The sequence below is a fragment of the Sarcophilus harrisii genome, chromosome 5, assembly GCF_902635505.1.
Source record: "Sarcophilus harrisii chromosome 5, mSarHar1.11, whole genome shotgun sequence".
NCBI lineage: Eukaryota > Metazoa > Chordata > Mammalia > Dasyuromorphia > Dasyuridae > Sarcophilus > Sarcophilus harrisii.
In genome coordinates, this window is record NC_045430.1 from 39,183,100 (window position 1) to 39,204,106 (window position 21,007).

At 34.5% G+C, this 21,007-nt stretch overlaps 1 protein-coding gene across 1 annotated transcript; it reads left to right on the forward strand.

Annotated features, from left to right (window-relative positions):
• Positions 1-1,056: 1,056 nt before the first annotated feature.
• LOC116419500 (ankyrin repeat domain-containing protein 7-like) lies at positions 1,057-9,499 on the forward strand (the record flags this gene model as incomplete). The annotated part of the gene is made up of 3 exons (XM_031940148.1): positions 1,057-1,412; positions 8,632-8,746; positions 9,470-9,499. Coding segments are annotated over exons 1-3 (375 nt in total), but the record flags the coding sequence as incomplete, so codon positions are not given.
• Positions 9,500-21,007: the final 11,508 nt, after the last annotated feature.

The window sequence follows — 21,007 nt, forward strand, 5'->3', positions numbered from 1 at the left end:
TTCAGTTTTTCATTTCTCTAATTACTAATGACACAGGACATTTTCTACATGGCTGTAACTTGTTTCCCTCCCCCCCACAATGGAAATTTATGTCATATATTTTTTTCTTTTAAAAAAAAAAATAGATCTAGAGGCGGAGCCAAGATGGCGGAGAAGGCACATGCGACTTTCTTTCTTTCTTTTTTTTTTTTATTTAATAGCCTTTTATTTACAGGATATATGCATGGGTAACTTTACAGCATTAACAATTGCCAAACCTCTTGTTCCAATTTTTCACCTCTTACCTCCCAAACCCTCCCCCAGATGGCAGGATGACCAGTATATGTTAAGTACATTAAAATATAAATTAGATACACAATAAGTATACATGACCAAAACGTTATTTTGCTGTACAAAAGAATCAGACTCTGAAATATTGTACAATTAGCTTGTGAAGGAAATAAAAAATGCAGGTGGGCATAAATATAGGGATTAGGAATTCAATGTAATGTTTTTTTTTTTTTTTTTAATTTAATAGCCTTTTATTTACAGGATTTATACATGGGTAACTTTACAGCATTAACAATTGCCAAACCTCTTGTTCCAATTTTCACCTCTTACCCCCCACCCTCCCTAGATGTCAGGATGACCAGTAGATGTTAAATATATTAAATATAACTTAGATACACAATAAGTATACATGACCAGAACATTATTTTGCTGTACAAAAAGAATCAGACTCTGAATTATTGTACAATTAGCTTGTGAAGGAAATCAAAATGCATATGTGCATGCGACAGGAGCTCGCCCACCCCTCGAGCGACTTGGAGCTCTAGATTCCTTGAGCTGAGAGTTAAGGTACCCAGCACCGGAGCCCTCACCGGTGCGTGACTGGACTATTGCATCTGCGTGAGCCCGGAGTCTCACAAACATACGCGCAGTTCAGATCCCCTCTTGCGGTTACCAGGGTTCCAGTCCTCTCTAGGGCTAAATCAGTTATAACTGCTGGGAGCTCAGAGGTCTTAAAACTTCTGTCCTCTACTTACTGACATTTCCCCTTTAATCTCCCTTTTAATTTCCCCTTTAATTCTCATTTTAATCCCTCTTCAATTTCCCATTAATTCCCCCCTCGGAACAGTCTGAGGGGCCGGGAGAGAACTCTCCTGGGAGTTCTCCCTCCCGACCCTAAAGCCTGCTTCCAGGATGAAGAAGATTTTTGATTTCGGCAAGAAAGAGCAGGTTCCACCTTGCCCTCCCTTCAAGCTGCCGAATTTTTTTGGGCTCCACACACCCAACTACATCCCAGGATACCTGATCCAGAGCAAGGACCTCCCGAAGATCCACAAAGCTGCATTGTTAGGGGATGTGGCCAAAGTGCAGCATCTGCTGCTGTTCGGAAAAAACAGTGTAAACGATGTGGATAGAGAGAAGCGGTAAGAGCAAAAGTTGGGGGAGGTGAGAAGGAGAAGGCCCACAAGAGGAGCCCAAGACATTCCCCTCCCCTCATCCCTCCACTTGAGTCCCTGTCCCCTACCCTGATTAATCCCCAGGAAATCAAAACCCCCTCAGCACCTGGGACAGGGTCAGGGTCAGGTTTTGCTTCCTAGAGATTGGATAGCAAGTCCCAAAGCTGGTGTCACCTCCTTTCTCCTGCCTGTCCATTTTAAATGAATCGGAAACTCCTTCCTTTGGCTGTTGTCAGGGTCCAACTGGCATATTCTTAATCAGTAGCAAAGGGGGAGCAAATACTAATCTTTGCTGCTGAAATGTTAACCTGTCTAAAACAACTGTGATTAACTATCCATAAGGCTATGTGAGGGATTTTCTTGGCAAAGTTACTGGAATGGTTTGCCATTTCCTTCTTCAACTCATTTTGATAGATGAGGAAATGGAGGCAAACAGGGTTAAACAACCTGCCCAGGATCACACAACTGTAAATAATTGACATCAGATTTGAACTCAGGAAGATGTCTTCCTGACTCCAAGCCCAGAAGTCTTATTCATTGTGCCACTTAAATGCCCCAATATGGACATAGTATGTGAAGAGTAAAATTTTCAATTTCATTTTCTCTAGAGATCTATCATATTTAACTTTTCTAGTATTCTATTTACCTCTTTGACTTCTTTCTTATTTATTTTGTGGTTTGATTTATCTAATTCTGAGAGTGCAAGGTTGAGATCTTCCACTATTATAGTTTTGCTGTCTATTTCTTCTTGCAGCTCTCTTAATTTCTCTTTTAAGAATTTAGATGCTACACCACTTGATGCATATATGTTTAATATTGCTATTGCTTCATTATCTATGCTACCCTTTAGCAAGATATAGTGCCCTTCCTTATCTCTTTTAATTAGATCAATTTTTGTGTTTGCTTGATATGAGATCAGGATGGCTACCCCTGCTTTTTTGACTTCACCTGAAGCATAGTAGATTTTGCTCCAACCTTTTATCTTTACTTGAAGAGTAAAATTTTCAAAGCCGACCACTACTGCTTTTATTAAGATCTATGTATCAGGCACAGGGCTCACAACAGCAGATACAAAGGAATGGGGGAGCAGGAATTGCCCCTACATTCTAGAAGGTCAGTCAGGTAAGGGATTTAATCAAAAAGGCAGCCTCAAAAAGCAGAGGAATTGATATTTGGGAAGAGAACCAGGAGAGAGAGAGTAGTGTTATAAAACTAGAGAGAAGGGAATCTCACAAAACCTAGAGAGAAAGGAATATCAAGGAGAAAAAGGCTGCAGTTTGAAAAGCTTCAGAGAGGCAAAAAGAATCGAGAGAACACAATTAGATTTGGCAATTATGAGATCCATTAACATTTGTGAAGAATTTAGAAGAACATGAATGTTAAAAGAAAATGACAGGAGAGGAAATGGAGACACCTCTTGTCAAGACCCCTTTCATGGCATTTAGCTACAAAAGACAGGAGAGATGTGGAATGATAATAGGGATAGATAGATCAAAGACAATTTCTTTAGGGAATGGAGACGAAGACATGGGCATGTTTGTAGACAAGCAGGGGAATATCCAGAATGTAGTGAAAGAGTGAGATAAGTGAGAAGACAAATAATAGGTAAGATAGAATGCTATCTCTTGTATATGTAGAAACGTTTTCATTGGCAAGGAAAGGGCTACCTCTTCCTGTGAGATAGGTGAAGGGAAAATATAGAAGGCATTTATACATGAATTAAGTGAGGAGGAGGGCAAAAGAGGGAGATTTCAGGAAATGTCCTGTTTTGTTTTGTTTTTCCCCAGTAAATATGAGCCAAGATTTTTAGCTGAACAGGTACAGCAGAGGAGTTTTGAGAAGGGATGAAAAGGTTTGGAAGAGCTGTTGTGGTAAGTGGCATAATGAATTGTTTAGGGAAGTATAATATGAAAGGACTGCCTTGGATCAGTTAGACCCCAATTGAGGTCATGTGACATAAATTTGCAGTGGCCCTAGTAAGCACAGTTGCATGATTTCCTCCAGCCTCATTGACAGCATGTACATAGAAAGGCTGAGCCTTAGGACAGTGTTGGCAACATGATACATGAGCAATAGATGTAAAGGAAGGCAATGAAGGGTTGAACAACTATACTGAATGGTTCACCAAGGAGTCAAGAAGCAGAAAGGAGAAGAATGTAGCTAATGCAGGAGTGATGGCCTTGGATTAGAAATCATGGTCTGGCTGAAAAACAGAATTTTAAGTTTGCAAAGCAAAGGAAGAGATGGAACAACAATAGACTGTGATCAGATAAGAGAAACTTGAGGGTTTGAAAGCATGGCAGTGCTGCATTTGTGGGTGGTCAGATGTAAAGGGTTGAAACAGTTAATGCACTGTGGTTAGACAACCAAACACTTAAAGCTAATTACTGATTGGACAATACTCTATAAGCATATGCTTGGAAAATGGTCCTTCCCACTATTCTGTGCTGGCTTGATAATTGGTGTATACAGAGAACTGTAGGAGGGTAGGGGGTGGAGTAAGCTAGCCAGGGTCACTTCTGGGTGGAAGACAAAGAGGAGACGTCGTGGAGATCCTTTGTCCATCCAATTCACTCCTACCCCTAAAGACCAAGAATAAAGACCAAGAACTTTTGCTTGTCCTGTTTCTGGCTGATTCTAAGATATCCAGGGTGCTGACTTGGTCTTCACAGTCAAAGGTCTGTCTTTATCTGGCTGAGATAGGATGAAGTAGATCATATGAAATGTGGAAGTTGAGCAACAATGGAGTGAGTATGTTTGAGGGAGTATGTTGAAGACCTGTATGTTGAAGAAGTATAATGCTTTGGAAAGGAGAGATTATAAAATAACACTTGGGTGCAAATCACTATCTATAAACTAGATACATACAAGCTGAAGTGGGAGTAGTCTCAGAGGAATAGCACTAGTTTTAAAGGAGGTGACTAAAGGCTTCTTGTAGAAGGCAAGACTTTTGCCGAAATCAGGAGGTGGGAGTATGGAGCATCCCAGGCATGGAGACAGCAAGTAAACTTACTTAGTGTCAAAAGATGGGGTGCTATGTGTGGGGAAAGACTTATTAAATGTTTACCACGTAAGTGACACTCTGCTAAGATCTTGGAATACAAAGAATGGTAAAAGATAAGCCCTGATGTCAGAGCACTCAGAATATGTTTCAATGGAGGAGATAATATGAAAACAGATAAGTACAAACATGATACACCATACAGGATAAATTAGGAATAATCAATAGAGGAAAACATGTTTTAAAGGGGGTTGGGAAAAATCTTCTTGTAGAAGTTAGCATTTTAGCCAGAGCTGAACAAGAAATGAAGGCAAGAGAAGAGAATTCCATGAGTGGGGGGGAGAGGGGAGGGAGAGACATCTAGTAAAATACCTGGAGTCTGGAAGTAAAAGTGTCTTGTGCTAGGATGGGCAGTGTCTGCTCACTCCATCTTTACTCTGTCAGCCAAACTACTGGACACAACAGGCCAATCCGTTGTACATCGTATAGAGCAGAAGGGAGATACTAGTAATTTTAGAAAATGCAACTCAACCTAAAACTTGCTCAAATTATTTTATATTTATGACATATATTCAAAGGGATTCAATTTATTTTTCTTTAAATAATTCCCAAAAGTATTTCCCCTACAATTTAACAACACTAATTTTTTGAAAACAGGTTTTTTAATGTATATTTTAAAGTTAAGATTTTGAACATGATTTCCATATAAAGACAGGTGAAAAAATTAGGGATGAAGTTATGACTAATGCAAGGAGATTTTTTTTTCATGTTATTTTATAGAATCAGCTTCATTATCTCTCAGCATAGCTCATAAAGCTGTCCAACGACAAGCGTAAGAGTTTCTCATGGGACTTAAGACTATTTAGGTAGTTTTATTGATAAGTGGGAATTCCCTTGACTGCAGACCAGTATCTTCTCTGCAACTTTAAATTTTAGAAAATTGTGTTGGTCAGCAAGAGGTTAACTGATTTGCTGAGGTCCTACATAGCCAGTGTATGTAAGATGTAAGACCTAGTTAGGTCTTGCAAACTTCCAGGATAGTTTTCCGTCCACCATACTGTGCTGCCTCTCTTGATTTTATGAAACAATATAGGCAAGAAAATCTTTTACCATGAGTCACAAAAAATGTACATAGGGAAGTAAAATTCCATATGTATTTTTCAAAGGATATTTTTCTTTATTAACTATGAAAATCTGTGGAATCCTGTCTGGAAATTTGCTGGTTGGAAGTACATTATTCCCTTGTCCAAATTGAATTTTATATTGTTTCTTAATTGGTGAAAATATGCAAGTAATTAAATGTATTCTTAGAAACAGTGAAGCCTTATCCTGATTTAAACTTATTTTTTCATGTCCTTTCCAATATCGATCATTCATTAGCTTCCAAAATTAAAAAAAGACTATATTTTGATGTTTTTCTTAATATTTTCCCTTATCCTAAAAGCCAAGAAATAAAGGGATTGGCATGGTACTTCTGCACATACAGCCATACATCGATGTACCTGTCTTAACATTTACAAAGCCACAGTAGGTGTGGATAAGTGAGAACAGCCCCATAGGTTAAAGCAACAGAGGTATTAGCTCCCTGAAATGACTGAAACCAAAGGTCTTCCTAATTAACTTACTATCCTTACTGACCTTCTAATGGATATACTGATTTGCAGTTGAATTAATTTCAGAATATATAAATAGAAGATAAAACAAATCTGTGTATGCATAGTTTTTTGATGTGGTTATTAAAATTTATTTAAATATAGTAATGGTCATGGAAATGATTGTAAGTAACTCTTGGTTTAAAATGTTTTTTTCTAAAACTAAAGAAAAATGAAAATCCTATAGCTACACAGTAAGACAATTCAAAGTAAATGTTAGTCACTTTTTCAAGGTTGAGATACTTTTAAATGTGTTTGGTAGTGATCAGAGAACCCATGCCAAATGAGCCTAAACAGAATGTCACTATTTAATTAACCACCCTTTAGAAGTTTGGCTATACTTAATGTGGTGACACACTCAAAATGAAGAACATTGAATTTCTAACCATCAGCTTCTTGTTAATTGAAAACTGTCTCAGATTCTTCCCCTCTCCCCTCTACTTTTATGGTTATATTCTCCCCGAAAATGCACAACAACCAAATTGCTCTCTCAACCTGGTGCCACACAGTTAGCATGATGTTTTATCCAGCATCTTTCTTTTTCATCCTCTTTTCCTCATAAAAAATTATGAGAATTTTTTGCTGCTTTGCCTCCTTCCTTTCACTACTCATTACTCAGTTTTCTGCTTAAGCCATTTCACAAATGTAAACACCTTTTAAAAATTCCATTCCCCTTTCTGCCAACTCCTTCCCTGGAATATCATTCTTTTCTCCTGTCTTCCTTTAATTTTGCTTATCCCTTTTTTGAGTAAAACAAGGAGTACATCTGGATTAAGAAATATAAAATTAATAGTATAAAAACTGAATTAACAAATCTCAATTTTTTAAAAGTTCCCTTCATATTCGCAATAATAAAAGGTTTCATTTCATCTCCCCCTTTTCTAAATAAACTTGAAAATCATAAGCAGTTCATGTTTTAAGAAATGCAAATGGCTTATATGTTGTTTTCCTGTTTTATTTGATTACTGACTTAAGAATTTGTATTATTGCTAAATACTAATTACTAGAAAGACCTGGATTCATTCTAGTTCTGTGACCCTGAGCAAATTTGTTTATCAGCTTCTTCAGTGTCCTCAAGCATGAGGATGATAATAAGTACTTCCCAAAGATCAAAATGATGCAATATTTGTAAAATGCTGAACACAGTTTCTGGGACATAGTAGACACATAATAGATGCTAGTTTTCCTTCTTATCGAGATACGTCCAAGCATGTCACCATTGCAGCTGGCAGGATGGGGGAGGAAGAAATCTCTTTCCTTCTGACTATCTTAGACACTCTGGAAGAAGGCCAGAAGGAAAAGGCAAAAGGGGAGTTCTGAAAACAAGAAAAAACCAAAATATGCCCATATGGATATTTATATGAACATTTGTAACTTCAGTAATACACAATTTTTTTTTTGTTACAAATATTTCCTCGACCAACACATAACACAACCTCTTTACAACTTGGTGTCGAAGGTCAGTTATCAGCAGAAGGTTTTCAATGGATAGCTGGGCTTAGAGTCAGAAAGTCTCATCATTGTGGAGTTCAAATCTGGTATCAGATACTAGGTGTGTGGCTCTGGGCAAGACTCTCTCAGTTTCATCATATGTAAAATGAGTTGGGGAAGGAAATGGTGAACTATTCTAGTATCTTTACCAAGAAAACTCAACATGAGGAGACAAAGAGTCGAACAGGACTGAGATGACTAAGCAACAAAGATGGACTTTGAAATATATCATCAATAAAAAGTTTATCCTCCCTTGACCAACCTGGTAATATCTTTATGATCTTAGTTAGATTGGTCCATGGACAACAGACATACCAGGCCCTTACTGCAAACCCTTTCCACCATGGCAGAAGTGCCAAAATGTTTACCTTGCTGGAACAGCCTGTGTCATCCTAGAGCCACTTCAACTATGCAATGCTGCATTTCAGTGAGTGTGTACATGTGCTTCTGCAAAGATACAATACACAAATATATAAAGGTTTTTTATGAGGGATTTAGCTGCTTCACTAAATATTTTGTAGTTGCGGATGGAAAAAGTTATTAGACTTAACTACCAAGCAGGGTGAAGCCCACCTATACTCCCAGTTACAGGGAGGTTGAGGCTGGCAGATCTCTTGAGCTCATGAGTTCTGGGTTGTAGTGGGCCATGCCAGTAGTGTCTCTCCTCTATTTGGCTTTATTTAGTATGGGTAATCCCAAAGTACAAGGAGCCAGCAAGTTACCTCAGGAGAGGTGAAGCAGTCCAGGTCAGAACCTGAGCAAAATTCCCATGCTAATCTGTAGTGAAATCTACATCTACCTGCTAGATATTTCTCCTGCACTAGCGATTTAGTGTATCATATCCAGCAATGAGAGTTAATGCATATTTTGTATTTATTTAGGTGACATTAGTGTCCATTTATTTTGGAAATTATTTACAATTAGGTATAAGAATAATGCATTATTAATTTAATTAACCAATTAAAAATTATCCTAAAAATGGTACAATATTGATTGCTGTAATATATTATCAAAGAATCATATTGCTCTCTTATCTCTGTAGAACATGTCTTCATCTGGCCTGTGCTAATGGACATCCAGATGTTGTATCTCTCTTAATAGAGAGAAAATGTGACCTGAATTTGTTGGACACAGACCATCGAACACCTTTCATGAAGGTATGCATTAGTTAACCATGCTGTTAAAATGGATTTGGATTTCTGTCTTTGATTAAGAAAATCAAAAGTTAGTAAATAACTTATTTAAATATCACTAATTATGTTTGAATATATTCAATTTTACATTACATTATTACTTATTTGTATATATTATGCTGCGAGGGATGTAGAAGACCCTTACCCAAAATCATTACTCAGAGATCACTCAGTAGAAAGCAGAAAAGTTATTTATTAATAAATTCTCATGAGAATGAGCAATTCCACTGTGAGAAGGGAAAGAGAGAAAGCTCACAGTAGAAGGGCTAAAGATTTAGGAAAGATATACAGTTTTTATAGGTTTGGTTACAAAGGATTAAATCATAGGTTGGGGATCATTGAGAAATAGATGCCCTCTCCCCTAATTGAATGTTAAACTTTGGTGCCAAAGGCAGATTAGAACGGAATGCTTTGTTTCACTGATTCCAAGAGGAATCATCAATCAGACCTTCAAACTTCAGATTACTGAGCTGATAGCATTTAATAATATAAATACTGATAACATTGAACAAGGATAAATGTCATCATTTCTGGTGAAGTAAATATATGTAGTTTTAAGTAAATATTGGCTTGCACACAACATACTTATGCAGGTCACAGAGACATAGAAATAATAAAATACAGAAAAAGAATTCATTCCTATAAATTCTTCACCTTATCTCTCTCTATTCCCCACAATGCTGACAAGCAATACAGTGTGAGGAGGGGAAGTGTACTTCATGTTGCTTCACCATGGTGCAGACCCTAATATTGGGGATGGAAGCAACAATGCTCTTCACTATGTTTCCTATTTTCTGGGAATAGACCTAGCAGCAAAACTGCTTCACTATAAAGCTGATATTGAAGCAAAAAACAAGGTAGAAACGAATAATCTTGTATAATAATCAACTAAAAAATCAGTGTCCAATGTACATATTTAATAATTCATTTATTTATGCAAGCATTTTTTAATGAAAATAAAGTTATTCTGTAGTCAAAGTTCATTAGTCTTCAGAATTTTCTAATGTAGGATGGAGGGGTGAGGAAGGAAGAGAGAGAGTACCCATGACACTGGAACAAGTTTCATTCACAGTGGAACTCCTAAGAAGGAAATTCCCTTCACTAATTTAGCTCAGCGCTTGCTCTATGTTTTAATCTTACAGTATGGATTCTTCCACTGGGATTCATTAACTTTAAAAAGACTACATTACTTTTATGCTCATTTCAATGTAATTGGTTTTGTTTATTTTCTATGTATTTTAGTCATTTAAAAACATTCTAAAAAGAGAGTCCATGACAAAGAAAAAGTTAAGAAACCCAATGTTAGGGAGAGTCCTGGAGTACTGCAGGGTCACCCAGTCAGCATATGAGTGTCAGCTGAAGGCCCTGAATCTAGGTCTCACTCACTTTGTTACTAGTTAGCTGACTATTCTGTCACATCCATCTCTCCAGAATCTTCTTTGCATGATATATTAGGTCTGCTCCCCAGAATGCAGTAGTACTAACCAAACATTATCTACAATGCTTTTCTATATTTAGAACTTTGCAATGTGAATTTGTCATGAAGAAATGCCATAATATTTTAGGAAAAACCTTTTGAAATGTGTTCCTGCTAAATCTAACTACCCAGAGACAGAATTTTCACAGGAAAAAATTAAATACATGTTTTCCTTATCCTAATGACTACACATTTTTCCTTCTAGAACTGCTGAATGACTCCTGATTTTTTAAGTAAAGGCTTAATTCTTTGTCATTGCCACTTGGGAGAGGAAAAACAAGGAATATATTAGGAGGGTGGTAAGAGAAGGAAAATGCTAGGTGAATGATTTTCTCCCAGGTTTCACTTACTCAGGGCAAGATTTTTTTTTTTAAATTTGTTTTATTTTCTGTTGTTGTTGTTGTTGTTGAGTTTATTTGTATCTGAGGAGAATGGGTAAAAATAACTAGTCTGCTTCAAACCCAGCCCAGGATATAGCTTTATCTTAATAGAGTTTTGAGGAAATAAGTTTGGAAATAAATTGGACAATAATCTGGCAAGAAAGGAAGATACTCATGAAATAATATGAACTGATCTTTTATAAATTCTGAATTTCTATCTTCTAATTACATATTAATAGCTAGAAAGAATGCAAAAGATATCTAATTTCATTTTATTATTTTACATAGAAGGAAACTTATGGCCCAGAGAGCTAAAATAATTTGCTTTGTGATGACATAGGAATTCACCAATAGAAATAAGATTTATGCTTTAGTCTTCTCACTCCAGTGTTTCATTGTGCCATGTTTTTTTTTTTTTTTTTTTTTTTTAAATTTAATAGCCTTTTATTTACAGGATATATACATGGGTAACTTTACAGCATTAACAATTGCCAAACCTCTTGTTCCAATTTTTCACCTCTTACCCCCCACCCTCCCTAAATGGCAGGATGACCAGTAGATGTTAAATATATTAAAATATAACTTAGATAAACAATAAGTATACATGACCAAAACATTATTTTGCTGTACAAAAGAATCAGACTCTGAATTATTGTACAATTAGCTTGTGAAGGAAATCAAAAATGCAGGTGTGCATAAATATAGGGATTGGGAATTCAATGTAATGGTTTTAGTCATCTCCCAGAGTTCTTTTTCTGGGTATAGCTAGTTCAGTTCATTACTGCTCCATTAGAAATGATTTGGTTGATCTCGTTGCTGAGGATGGCCTGATCCATCAGAACTGGTCATCATCTAGTATTGTTGTTGAAGTATATAATGATCTCCTGGTCCTGCTCATTTCACTCAGCATCAGTTCGTGTAAATCTCTCCAGGCCTTTCTGAAATCATCCTGTTGGTCATTTCTTACAGAACAGTAATATTCCATAATTTTCATATACCACAATTTATTCAGCCATTCTCCAACTGATGGACATCCATTCAGTTTCCAGTTTCTAGCCACTACAAAAAGGGCTGCCACAAACATTCGTGCACATACAGGTCCCTTTCCCTTCTTTATAATCTCTTTGGGATATAATCCCAGTAGTAACACTGTTGGATCAAAGGGTATGCACAGTTTGATAGCTTTTTGAGCATAGTTCCAAACTACTCTCCAAAATGGTTGGATTCGTTCACAACTCCACCAACAATGCATCAATGTCCCAGTTTTCCGCATCCCTCCAACAATCATCATTATTTTTCCTGTCATCTTAGCCAATCTGACAGGTGTGTAGTGGTATCTTAGAGTTGTCTTAATTTGCATTTCTCTGATTAATAATGACTTGGAGCATCTTTTCATATGACTAGAAATAGTTTCAATTTCTTCATCTGAGAATTGTCTGTTCATATCCTTTGACCATTTTTCAATTGGAGAATGGCTTGATTTTTTATAAATTAGAGTTAATTCTCTATATATTTTGGAAATGAGGCCTTTATCAGAACCTTTGACTGTAAAAATATTTTCCCAGTTTATTGCTTCCCTTCTAATCTTGTCTGCATTAGTTTTGTTTGTACAAAAACTTTTCAGTTTGGTATAATCGAAATTTTCTATTTTGTGATCAGTAATGATCTCTAGTTCTGCTTTGGTCATAAAGACCTTCCCTTCCACAGGTCTGAGAGGTAAACTATCCTATGTTCCTCTAATTTATTAATAATTTCATTCTTTATGCCTAGGTCATGAACCCATTTTGACCTTATCTTGGTGTACGGTGTTAAGTATGGATCAATGCCTAGTTTCTGCCATATTAGTTTCCAATTTTCCCAGCAATTTTTATCAAACAGTAAGTTCTTATCCCAAAAGCTGGGATCTTTGGGTTTGTCAAAGACTAGGTTGCTATATTTGTTGACTGTTTTATCCCTTGAACCCAATCTATTCCACTGATCAACTAATCTATTCCTTAGCCAATACCAAATAGTTTTGGTAACTGCTGCTCTATAATATAATTTTAGATCTGGTACAGCTAAGCCACCATCATTTGATTTTTTTTTCATTAATTCCCTTGAAATTCTTGACCTTTTGTTTTTCCATATGAACTTTGTTGTTATTTTTTCTAGGTCATTAAGTGCCATGTTTTCTTATCACTTCATGGGCAAATTCACAAGACGTTCATATAAAGTCATAAATTGAATTACAGTAAATATAGAATGCTTACTTAATATAACAACATCTTTCTTGTAACTTTGCAGGAAGGCCTTACACCACTTTTTTTTTGCAATTAGAGGACAGAACTGTGAAATGGCAGAATTTCTCCTAAAGAATGGAGTAAATGTTAATGCCTTGGATGGCTCTAAAAGGTACAGTAATAAAAGGTTTAAAATACAAAAACAACATTTCTAGAAGAATACAAACAACTTAAATCTTGGAACATTTAGTGAACAACAATAATTGAAATTGAATATCATTGCAAAGGGGTGAACAAAGCACATATTATCTATGAAAAGAAAAAAATCCCTATTTATGACTGCAAGAGAAAAAAAACAGTTTATATGGGCATATTAACCATTGTTTATTGGTGATTATTATTTTCAGTTTTCTTTATTGATTTTGAATTAGTTGAGATTATCCCATAGAAGTTTTGAACTTTCATAATTCAGTTGATTCTCTAATAATCTTAATATCACCCATGAGGATTGTAGCATATATTTTCTGTTCCATGTTTAAATTTTCCTTAAGAATATGCACATTGATAAATGCAAATAAAGGAATTATATGATAAAATACTTTGATGAACCCTTGATCTTATCATTATGACTACTCTTGCCACTGATTCAGATATTCATCCTTCTATCCAATCATATCCCACAGGACTTTTGTCATAAAGGATCCAGGAAACACACTGAATCGTTCCCTTGTTTCTTTTAATACTTGAGAAACAGTGCAAGCTTTCATTTTCAATACAAGATTAGCCTACCTCTTTTTCTTTTCTTTTTTTTTCTTTGCCATCACTTACTACATCAAAGTCATCAAAATCACCTACTTATATTCAATATATATATATATATATATATATATATATCTCCATGGATTTTTGGGATTCTCTACATTTTTGATTTGTAAAAGATCATGTATTTGTATTTTAGATTTTTAAAAATCTACTGTGGTCAAAGATTATTCCTGAAAAATATTGGTGTTTATAAAATAAGCTTTTGTGGCAGTGTGATCATTAGAGAAGGGTTGTGTAGTTTCTCAAATGAGATCCTTTGGATCTCCTTTTCCCAATAATCTATATGTATAAATACATCTACAAAAATATAGTTATACCAACTAGTTGGAGCTGTTCAGCAAACTACACGGAATCTGGAAAATTTAATTTTTCAGTATGGATTCTTTGATCAATCTCTTTATACTAAATATGGGCCTTTTTTCATGTTCAAAGCTTGCCACAGTAATATGTTGTCCCAAATAGAAGTATTTGGAAATCTTTTCTATCACATACAATCTAATCTATTTGGACTCTGTACAGAGCATCCTACATAGCACTGGTTACTTTCTTTGATATTTTCTTTTCATTTATGCCCTTGATATTCTTAATGTTTTGTTCTAGCAGAGGATTTTTGTTTTTGTTTTGTTTGTTTTTCCTAGCTCTGTCAAATCATTTTTTTTTTTTTGATAGTTGATTTCTATGGCACTGAAGAAGTAAATTAATGTAGGTAACATTTTACCTACATTTTTAATATAACATTTTTAATTATATTGCCCGGTCCTACCCATGAGCAATAATATTAATTGCTCATGGGTAAAACCTGCCAATATGATATTTTTTTGTGTCAAAAGTGTTTTGTAATTGTGCTCAGACAGTTTGTTTTCTCAGTAGACTCCCAAAATTTTATATTGTATATAGTTATTTGCAATGGAATTTTTCTTTCTATCTCTTGCTTCTGGGCTTTGTTGATCATATAAAGAAATGCAAATGATTTATGTGGGCTTATCTGCAACTCTGTCAAAGTTGTTAATTATTTCATATATTGTGAAGTACAGACTAGTTACTTAGAGGGCCTCTGGGTCAGCCAGAATTAGGATAAATTAAAATCCTTGATCTTTAGGGGGAGAAGTGAAGGAAACAGACAAACTGACACGAGGCTCCTAGATTCTCAAGTGTACAGCCCCCAGCCTCTCTCCTCCTTGTCATGCTGCAAAGTGATTCTGACCTCTGTCCCTCCATTCTCCAATCCTTGCTTATGATTATCTCAACACCAAAACATTCAGCAAGCATCCAACAGCTAGAAGAGCCATTTATGGAAACATATGCTAATAGAGTCATTGTCTCACATCAAATAGGTAATTAGCCTTAAGTTCTTGGTTGTCTGATTCAAGCAATACTTTTGTGGAGTTTCAGCCCTCTACAATAGAGTTTTAGTTGATTTAGGTTTCTCTAAGTATACAATTATGCATAATCTTCAAAGAGTGATCCTTTTGTTTCCTTATTGCCTGTTCTAATTTCTTCTATTTTTCTTCTTTTATTGCTGTAGCTAACATTTGTAGTAGTATGTCAAAAAATTGTGGTGACAATGGACATCCTGGCTTCACCCCTGATTTTACTGGGAAGTTTTTGAGATTATCTCCATTACAGATATTGTTTGTTGTTGATGTTAGATAGATGCTCATTATCATTTTAAAGAATGTTGGCTGTTTTTATTCTCTTTAATGTTTTGAATAGGAATGGGTGCTTCTTTCATCAAAAACTTTTTAAAGACCATTACATTGAATTCCCAATCCCTATATTTATGCCCACCTGCATTTTTGATTTCCTTCACAAGCTAATTGTACAATATTTCAGAGTCCGATTCTTTTTGTACAGCAAAATAATGGTTTGGTCATGTATACTTATTGTGTATCTAATTTATATTTTAATATATTTAACATCTACTGGTCATCCTGCATCTGGGGGAGGGGGTGGGGGGGTAAGAGGTGAAAAATTGGAACAAGTGGTTTGGCAATTCTTAATGCTGTAAAGTTACCCATACATATAACCTGTAAATAAAAGGCTATTAATAAAAAAAATGAATTTAAAAAATTAAAAAAAACTTTTTAAAGCATCTTTTGAGATAATCATGATTTCTGTTACTTTTGTTTTTGATATAGACAATTCCATTGATATTTTCCCTAATATTGAGCCAACCTTGCATTCCTGGTATAAAGTCCACCTAGCCATAGTGTATAATCCTTGTCATACATTGCTGCAATCTCCTTGTTCTTATTTGAGTTGAAGTTTTTGCATTGCTATTCCTTTGGGAAAATAATCTATAATTTTCTTTCTCTGTCTAGGCCTTCCTAGATTTAGGTATAGTACCATAGTTGTGCCATACAAGGAATAGTAGAACTCTTTCTTTGTTTATTTTCCCAAACAATGTATATAGTATTAGAATTAAGTTTTCTTTGATTTATTAGAATTCCAGAGTGAACCCATCTGGCACTGTGGATTATTTTTCTTAAGGGGTTCAATAATGGCTTGTTAAATTTCTTCTTCTAAGATGCAGTTATTTAATCAGGCATCCAATTTCCTGATTTATTAATCTGAGTAATGTATATTTTCTTAAATGTTCATTGATTTTTCTCATATGGTAAGATTTACTGGCAGGGAATTGGGCAAAATATTTCCTAATGATTGTTTTAATATGTTCATTGGTGATAATTTTACTTTTTTTGTTTTTTGATAATAGACATTTAGTTTTTTTTAAAATCAAATTAAATAGTGAGTTATATCATTGATTTTTCATTAAAGCAGCTATTAGACTTATTTATTAGTCTATACTCCCCTTATATGTTTTTGTTTTCTTTAAATATTTTGAAACTCACATTTGATTGTGAGGATTTCCAATTTGGTACTCAGTTGGGGATTTTTAAATTCATTATCTTACTAGGTTTTTTGTTTTGTTTTGTTTTGATATATTTTGTATTTGTTTTTAGTTTCATGCCTCACTTATTGATCTGTTCTTTTTGTATTTCACTTATATGAGAATTTAGGGAAGCAAATTTTACCCTAAATACTATTTTGGCTGCATCTCATAAATTTTGGTATGTTATCTCATCAATATCATTCTCTTTTATGTGGATTTATTTTATATCCTACAATTTTGCTAAAGTTGTTAATTCTTGCTAGTATATCATCTGCAAAGAGTGCTAGTTTTGTTTTCTCATCACCTATTTTAATTCCTTCAATTTCTTTTTTTTCTCTTGATAAAGCTAACATTTCTAGTACAATATTAAATAGTAGTGGTGAAAAGGGGCAACCTCATTTCACCTCTAATCTTATTGGGAATATTTCTATCTTTTCCCCATTGTATATAATGCTTGATGATAGTTTTCAATAGATGGTATTTATCATTTTAAGGAAAACTCAATTTATTTCTGTGCTCTCTTGTTGTTGCTGTTGTTTATAATAGGAATGGGTGTTGTATTTTGTCAAATGCTTGTGTCTATTGAGATAATCATATAATTTCTGTTAGTTTGATTGTTGATATAGTCAATTATGCTGATAGTTTTTCTGATATTGAGTCAGCTTTGTAATTCTGGTATAAATACCACTTGGCCATTTTGTATTATCCTGGTGATAAGTTCCTATAATCTCTTTTTTAAAAATTTCATTTATTTATAATTATTCCCCAATTACATTTCAAACATTTTTTTACATTTGTTTTTTAAAGTTTTGAGTTCCAGATTCTCTCCTTGGTGTCTACCCACAGCTCCCTTTAAGAAATCACATGTGAAGTTATGCAATATGTTTTTTTTTTTAAACAATTATAATTTTTTATTGATACTACCCATGCCTGGGTAATTTCTTACATTATCCCTCGCACTTACTTATGTTCTGACATTTCCCCTCCATCCCTCTACCCCCTCCCCCAGATGGCAAGCAGTTCTATACATGTTAAATATGTCACAGTATATCCTAGATACAATATATGTGTGTAGAACTGAACAGTTCTCTTGTTATGCAATATGTTTTCATAAAAGTTGTGTTGAGAAAGAAAGCCAGATCTTCCATCAAGAAAAATAAAGTTAAAAAGAGAGAAAGACAGATAGGGATGGAGAAAAGGTGAGAAAGAAAGACAGGGAGGGTCAGAGAAGAAGGTGAGAGAGAAAAGCAGAGAGATGGAGAGGAAGAGGGAGAAAAAGAAGAAATACTGCTGAGAATAGCAGTCATTTAAAATAGGTCATCTCAAAATATTGCTATTAATTTGTATACACTTCATGTCACTTTGCTTGAATTCATGGAGGGCTTTCCAGTTTTTTCTTGAGCCCAACATTTTACAAAGAATAATATTCCATGACAATCACATACCATAATTTATTCAGCCATTCCCCAATTGGTGGGCTTCTCCTTGATTTCCATTTTTTTGCTCTGACAAGAGAGCTCCTACAAATATTTTTGTACTTATAGGTCCTTTTACTTAAAAAAAAAAAAACTCTCTTTTGATATTCATAGCTAGTAGTGGTATTGTTAGGTCAAAGGATGTGCATGAATTTATAGCTCTTTGGGCATAGATCATATCTTATGATCATTTATCATTTGGGGCATAACTCTTATTTTTAAAAATTGAGTCAGTTCCTTCTATGTTTGAGAAATGAGGTATTTGAAACTTGCTTCAAAATTCTGTTTACAATTACTGTGCTAACCATACCTCCCTTATTTTATTCTCTTCCCTTTCACTCTAACACTCCTCAAAAAATGTTCTGCTGTTGACCAACCTTCCCCCAATATGCTCTCTTAATTTATCACTCTTTCCTCTTTCCATATCCCATTCCCGTCCTCTTTTCCTCCAAAGTTTTATATATATATATATATATATATATATATATATATATATATATTCCCTTATATAATGTGCATATTATTTCCTTCCTTCATAATAAGGTTCATTCACTTCTCCTTTCTCCCCTTTTTCCCTGTAGTATAAAACATTTTTTGCCAATTTTTTATGGCAGATAATTTATATTATTCCATTTTTCCCTTTCCTTTTCTTCCAGTACATTCCTCTCTCACTCCATAATTTCATCATTTTTTCTGCTTTATTTTATCATTTTCCCCAGATACATTAAAAAAAAAAGTTTCTTACATTTGTTTTTACAATTTTTGAGTTTGAGATTCTCTCCTTTATTTCCTCCCACAATTAAGAAAGCACTTGTGAAGTTATTACAAATTATTTCCATAAAAGTCAAAGTCCCGCAAAAATAAACATAAATCTCCTAGCCCAATGAAAGTAAAAACCCTCAAGAAAAATTAAGTTAAAAAAGAGAAAGAGAAATATCCCTGCAGGATAAGATATTGCTAATACTCTTATTGAGTATTATACTTCTACATACTCTTATTATGTTTTTTTTCTTTCTTTGAGCCAATTCTGATGAGAGTTAAGGTTCATACTCTTCCCCTGTCCTCTCCCTTTGCCCCTTCATTGTAAATATTTGACCCCTTTTTATGACATATAATTTGCACCATTCCACTTCTTTATCTTCTCCCCCAGTACATTTCTCTCACCCCTTAATTTCATTATTTTTAAAAAAGATATTATTCCTTTGTATTCAACTCACATTTGTGTCCTTTGTTTATATATACTTCAGCTAACAGTCATAATAATGAGAAAATTTTAGGAATGCAAACAGACCTTATGATATTACTTTCCTCATTATCTCCTTATGCTTCTGCAAAATGCCATATTTGAAAATTAGATTTTCCATTCAACTCTGATCTTTTCATCACAAATGTCTGATAATCTTCTATTTCATTCTATGAGGGATGATACTGAATTTTGCTGGGCAGGTGTTTTTGGTTGCAATGCTAGGTAGTTCCATTGCTTTCAGTAATATTATGCCATGCCTTCTGGTCCTTTAATGTAGAAGCTACTAAATCTTGGGTTATCCTGACTATGGCTACACTATAACTGAATTGTTTCTTCCTGTATGTTTGCAAGATTTTCTTCTTGACCTGGGAGTTGCAGATTTTGACTAAAATATTTCTGTGAGTTTTCATTTAGGGATCTCTTCCAAGAGGTAATTGGCTGCTAAAAATCTTGTGTTATTCTAACTGTGGCTCCACTATAACTGAATTGTTTCTTTCTGTCTGCTTGCAGCATTTTCTCCTTCATTTGATAATTAGCCTAATTCTGGAAATTAGCTACAATACTCCTTTCCATTTTCATTTTGGGGGACTCTTTTCAGGAAGTGATGAGTGGATTCTTTCAATGACTTATTTTACCATAAGGTTCTAGGATATAAAGGCAGTTTTCCTGGATGATTTTTTAAAAGGTGTTTTCCAGGCTCTTTTTTTTATAATGTCTAGTAATTTTCAGATTGATTCTCCTGTATTTTTTTTTTCCCACTGAGGAATTTTATGTTTTCTTCTATTTTCTTTTCTTTTCTTTTCTTTCTATGATCGAGTTTTTGTGGTTGAATGGAGGGTTTTTTTTTTAATTGACTATTTTTTAAAAAATTGTTTTCTTTTTCCATTTTGCCAATTTTATTTTTTAGGAAATTGTTTTCTTCAATATGTTTTTTTTTTTTCATTTCTTGAATGTTATTTTTTAAGGAGTTGTTTTCTTTTTTTTTAAATAGCTTTTTATTTACAAACATAAGCATGGGTAATATTTTCACCATTGACCCTTGAAAACTTTCTGTTCCAACTTTTCCCCTCCTTCCCCCCCACCTTCTCCCCTAGATGGCAGGTAGTCCGATACATGTTAAACATGTTAAAAGTATGTTAAATCCAATATATGTATACATATTTATACAGTTATCTTGTTGCATAAGAAAAATCAGATCTAGAAAGAAAGAAAAAATCTGAGAAGGAAAACAAAAATGCAAGCAAACAATAACAGAAAGAGTGTTGTAGTGCCCACTCAGTTTCTCTCTCTGGGTGTAGCTGATTCTCTTCATTACTGAACAATTGGAACTGGTTTGAATCATCTCATTGCTGAAGAGAACCACGTCCATCAGAGTTGATCATCATATAATTTTCTTGTTGCCGTGTATAATGATCTCCTACTCTGCTTATTTCAGTTTGATAACTTTTTAAGCATAGTTCCAAACTGCTTTCCAGAATGGTTGGGTTTGTTCACAATTCTACCAACAATGTATCAGTGTCCCAGTTTTCCCACATCTGTTCGAACATTCGTTATTACCTTTTCCTGTCATCCTAGCCAATCTGAGAGGTATGTAGTGGTATCTTAGAGTTGTCTTAATTTGCATTTCTCTGACCAATAATTATTTGGAGCACCTTTTCATATGACTAGAAATTGTTTCAATTGCTTCATTTGAAAATTGTCCATTTTATCCTT